General features: G+C 38.9%; 1 gene segment (V, D, J or C); it reads left to right on the forward strand.

Annotated features, from left to right (window-relative positions):
* The first annotated feature begins 697 nt into the window (after positions 1 to 697).
* LOC118580160 lies at positions 698 to 1,295 on the forward strand. The segment is given in 2 exon segments: positions 698 to 749; positions 949 to 1,295. Coding segments are annotated over 2 exon segments (396 nt in total).
* The last annotated feature ends 2,907 nt before the right edge of the window (positions 1,296 to 4,202 follow it).

Raw genomic sequence — 4,202 nt, forward strand, 5'->3', positions numbered from 1 at the left:
AACAAATTTGTTTGAATATTCCATAAATGCTTCACCAGTACTCTACATCAATCTTGGTGGTAAAACATACAAGTAGCAATGTTTGGCTTTTATCTGGAAAGCGCTAAAAAACAATTTTGATATCTTGACCTTTGAAATTTTTCTCTTCTGTGGTGGATTGTAAATTTTAATAAGGCTTCCATTCCACCCTCTGGAGAAATATGTCTTCCTACAACATCCAGACTTTCTATTTTCTTGTCCATGATATCTCAATAACATGATATCTCTTTAGTATCAGATGTTATGATACTTCATGGAATGTTTAGACAGTGAAATGGGATTCAGACATATTATAAGAAACATCAAGGAAAACAACACAACCCTGAACCAAGAGTATGCTTAAGAGATTCTCTTAATTTCAAACTACTGAGTGTATGCCAGATACTTTTCTAGACTGTGCTAACTTTGCATCCATGTATGTGATACATATGCACAAGTCTCTTTCCAATTTCAACATTTCATCAGGAAGCTAGAAAGGGGAGAAAGACTCCCCAAAGGCACAAGAGCTTTCTCTCCTGAGCAGTTCTTTATTGGGACATATATGAAATCAGTATCATTTGCATAAGTGCTTCTTCTTCCTATGTTCTTGCCTCTTAGAATATTATAAAAGGTCTTTTGTCTGGGCTGTGTCATGACATACATAAACAGGAAAAGCTAAAAGATGGTGTTCTCATCTCAGCTCCTTGGGCTTCTGTTCTTCTGTGCTTCAGGTATGAGATTTTAGACATGGAAAAATGGAGATATTAATTACATACAGAATTTTCTTACAAATTTCAAAGCACAGCATCACATGGAATTTATCCTCCTCTTTGACACTATAGATACAATAAAATAATCTCTTTAAAAGTAGTTTAGAAGTGACTTTTATATGTAATGTTGTGATATACTAATACTTTCCTATGTTTTCAGCCTCCAGAGGTGATGTTGTGCTGACTCCATCTCCAGCCACCCTGTCTGTGACTCCAGGAGAAAGAGTCACCATGACCTGCAAGGCCAGCCAGGGTATTAGCAATAACTTATACTGTTATCAGCAAAAACCAAATGAGGCTCCAAGGCTGCTTATCAAGTATGCTTCCCAGTCTGTCTCTGGGATCCCTTCCAGGTTCAGTGGCTGTGGGTCAGGGACAGATTTCACTCGCAGCATCAACAATGTGGAGCCTGAAGATGTTGCAACTTATTACTGTCAACAGGGTTACAGTGGGTGTCCCACAGTGATGCAGACCGTAGCAAAAACCGCCAGGGAAGCAGAAGTGTGAGTCTGGACTCTTTCGGTTACTTCTGATGGTTTTTCTACCTTCTTCAAAGTGTTTTACAGATGCAGCCAGAGTTGCGTCTGAACTCTCTTCACTTCATTTCAGCTCCAGCATACATAGCCTACAATGGATGTGGTGTTTTAGTCAGACAATCTTCACTAGTTTACTACAATGCAGTATGATAATATTTTATTTGTACTCAAATGTGGTTTCAACAAAAAGCATCTTATGAGGCCAGGACAATATGGCACCATCCCTGATGTGGCCTTTGCCCATTTCTTTGAAGGCAACTGAACAGACAGTAGGCTGATGGCTTCTGATGTGCAGTGGAAAGGAAGCTGAAACAGTTATTCTTGAAGTGTAACTAAGCTCACACCTCTCAATGGTAGACTGACATTTACTAGAGTATGTGGAGAAGAACAGGATGCTGAGATGAAGCCACGCACACACACACACACACAAGCCAAGAAGAATGGACAGCTGAATTCAAAACACACACACACACACACACACACACACACACACACACACACAAACACAAACACACACACACACACAATCAACAATTTCCAGGAATTAAAATCCTGAATCATGAGATGATTATACATTCAGCTGTTTCTGGTACATGGACTGCTCTCACCAAATATGAGGTGGAACTGTTGACCTTGTGTACATCCTAGTTCACAAATGAGTCTGCCATATACACTAAGCCTATAGGCTGAAGATGATGCCCCAATGCTTCAGAGAAACTTTGGGTGACTGTCCAGGCAGCTGGTTGTTTCTGTCAAGTCACATTTTTTTTTAGAAGCTGCTTGTGCACTCTTCCTGTTTTTATTTTTGTTAGGTAATATTTCCTTCTTGGATCTCTGAGGGAGTTGAAGATTAGATAGTTACAGTTAAAGTTTAGATAGTTATTGTTTTCCTTGTTAAGAATTTTAAAAAAGAAACTCACTAAAGAGGTTTAAGTGTATAAATTTGAAAAACATAAGATAGTTCTGTTAGTAATATGTTAGGATAGAAAGTGAATCAGGTACATTTTGAACTTACCAAAATAGGATAGATAATGGAATTATTTTCTCTGAATTTGTCAAATGCAAATGGACTAGGCATTGTTTAGGTATTTATTGCTTTTGTGTATGGTATATAGTTATTGTACTTTTGTATATAGTTTTTCTTATATTAGTTATAACTTTTTTCCTTTTTTTCTTTCTATTAAAATAGAAAAGGGTAAATATGGTGATATTTTATTTGTACTGAAATGTGATTTTATTTGTATGTTAATAAATAAAGTTGCCTGGGGGTCAAAGCTAATAGCAAGCCATAGCAGAAGCCAGGTGTTGGTAGAGCACATCTTTAATCCAGATCATATGACAGACAGATATCTGGGTGTTCAAGGATACAGCCAGCATGGAGACTCACGCCTTTAATCTCAATACCAACCATAGAGACCTGGAGGTCTGTATAGACAGGAAGTGACGAGGAAGTCATGTGGTTTGGTTTACAACCAATGAGAAGGCAGATCAGAAAGTCAATAAAAAGTCAGATACACACGAAGTAGCTCTCTTGCTGAGGGGAAGGACAGCAGCAACAGAAAGGGTAAGAAAGGGTTTTATCAGCTCTTAGCTACTGCTCTGACCTCTTGGGCTTTTAACTCTGCATTTGGCTCTGTGTTTCTGATTTAACAAGACGGTTACATCTACAGTCCACAGAAAATCTCAACCTAGATGTACAGAGTAAAGGATGACTCAATGCTCTTATAATTGTTGGAAGTGCATATAAAGCATTGCCTGAACTTATAGCCTATAGTGTACTCCTCTCCCCACGGATATGAGAGCTGAAACTCAGTGCTTCATGTTTCAGTTGCAACTTTCCCTATGCATATTTTAGAGTAAGTGAACAACTCTTGAATATAAAATATTTTTCATGTTTATGGATCCATGTGAATAGAGTCCCCTGATGGAGTATATTTGTTGTGATTATTTTCCTAATAGTTAAGATAAGGCATTAGCTGATAGGGATGAAAGGTGGAATGGATAAACCAGCTAATAATCAATCAGATATATTTTAGCAATAAAGAAAAATGAAACTTGGGCTAGTGGTGCAGAACGGATGGCAGAGGGATGCATAACTATAATAGAAATAAGCCAGTCTCAGAAAGGCATATCCTCCCCCATAGATGATTTTGTGAGAGAACTTGGGTAGGTGATAATGAGGACAGGAAGGATCAGGTAGGGTGATGGAGGGAGACTATGGGGAGAGACAACTGGAACTGGATGACCTTTAGGAGAGTTATGTGGAAACAATGCAATATAAACTCCTGTGATTCTAAAAACTCCAAGTAATGGAGGATTTGGAGCCTGAACCAGCAGCCATCCTCTGTAACCATGCAAGATTTTCTGTGGTGGGACTGAGACACTAACCCAGCCACAAAACCTTCAATCTAAAATCCAGAACTTGTGGGAGTAACCAACCAATGCATAATCTAATGTGAGGCCCTTGCCAAGAGAATGAACACATGCCTGGATGACTAAGAAGAGGATTCCAAATGCCTAGTAACATATTATAGAAAAAAATCAATAAAATGATTTCTAATAATATTCTTATATTCTCGTACATTGGTATCTAGTCCCATTGTTATCAAAGAGGCCTCCACCAGCAGCTGATGGGAGCAGATGCAGAGACCCACAGCTAAACATTACGTGGAGACAGATGAAAAACTGGAAATCTGCATCAGACCCCTTTCCTTGGAGCTTGTGAAGCCAGTTGCAAGGGGGTAAGAAGAATTGGTGGAGCCAGAGAGATTGATGACACCTCAAAAACATGTCCCATAGACATTAACTAAGTAGGGCTCATAGGGGCTCACAGAGACTTAAGTGACAATCATGGAGTCTGCATTGGCCCTTGCTAGGT

Source organism: Onychomys torridus, chromosome 3 (assembly GCF_903995425.1).
Source record: "Onychomys torridus chromosome 3, mOncTor1.1, whole genome shotgun sequence".
Lineage (NCBI taxonomy): Eukaryota > Metazoa > Chordata > Mammalia > Rodentia > Cricetidae > Onychomys > Onychomys torridus.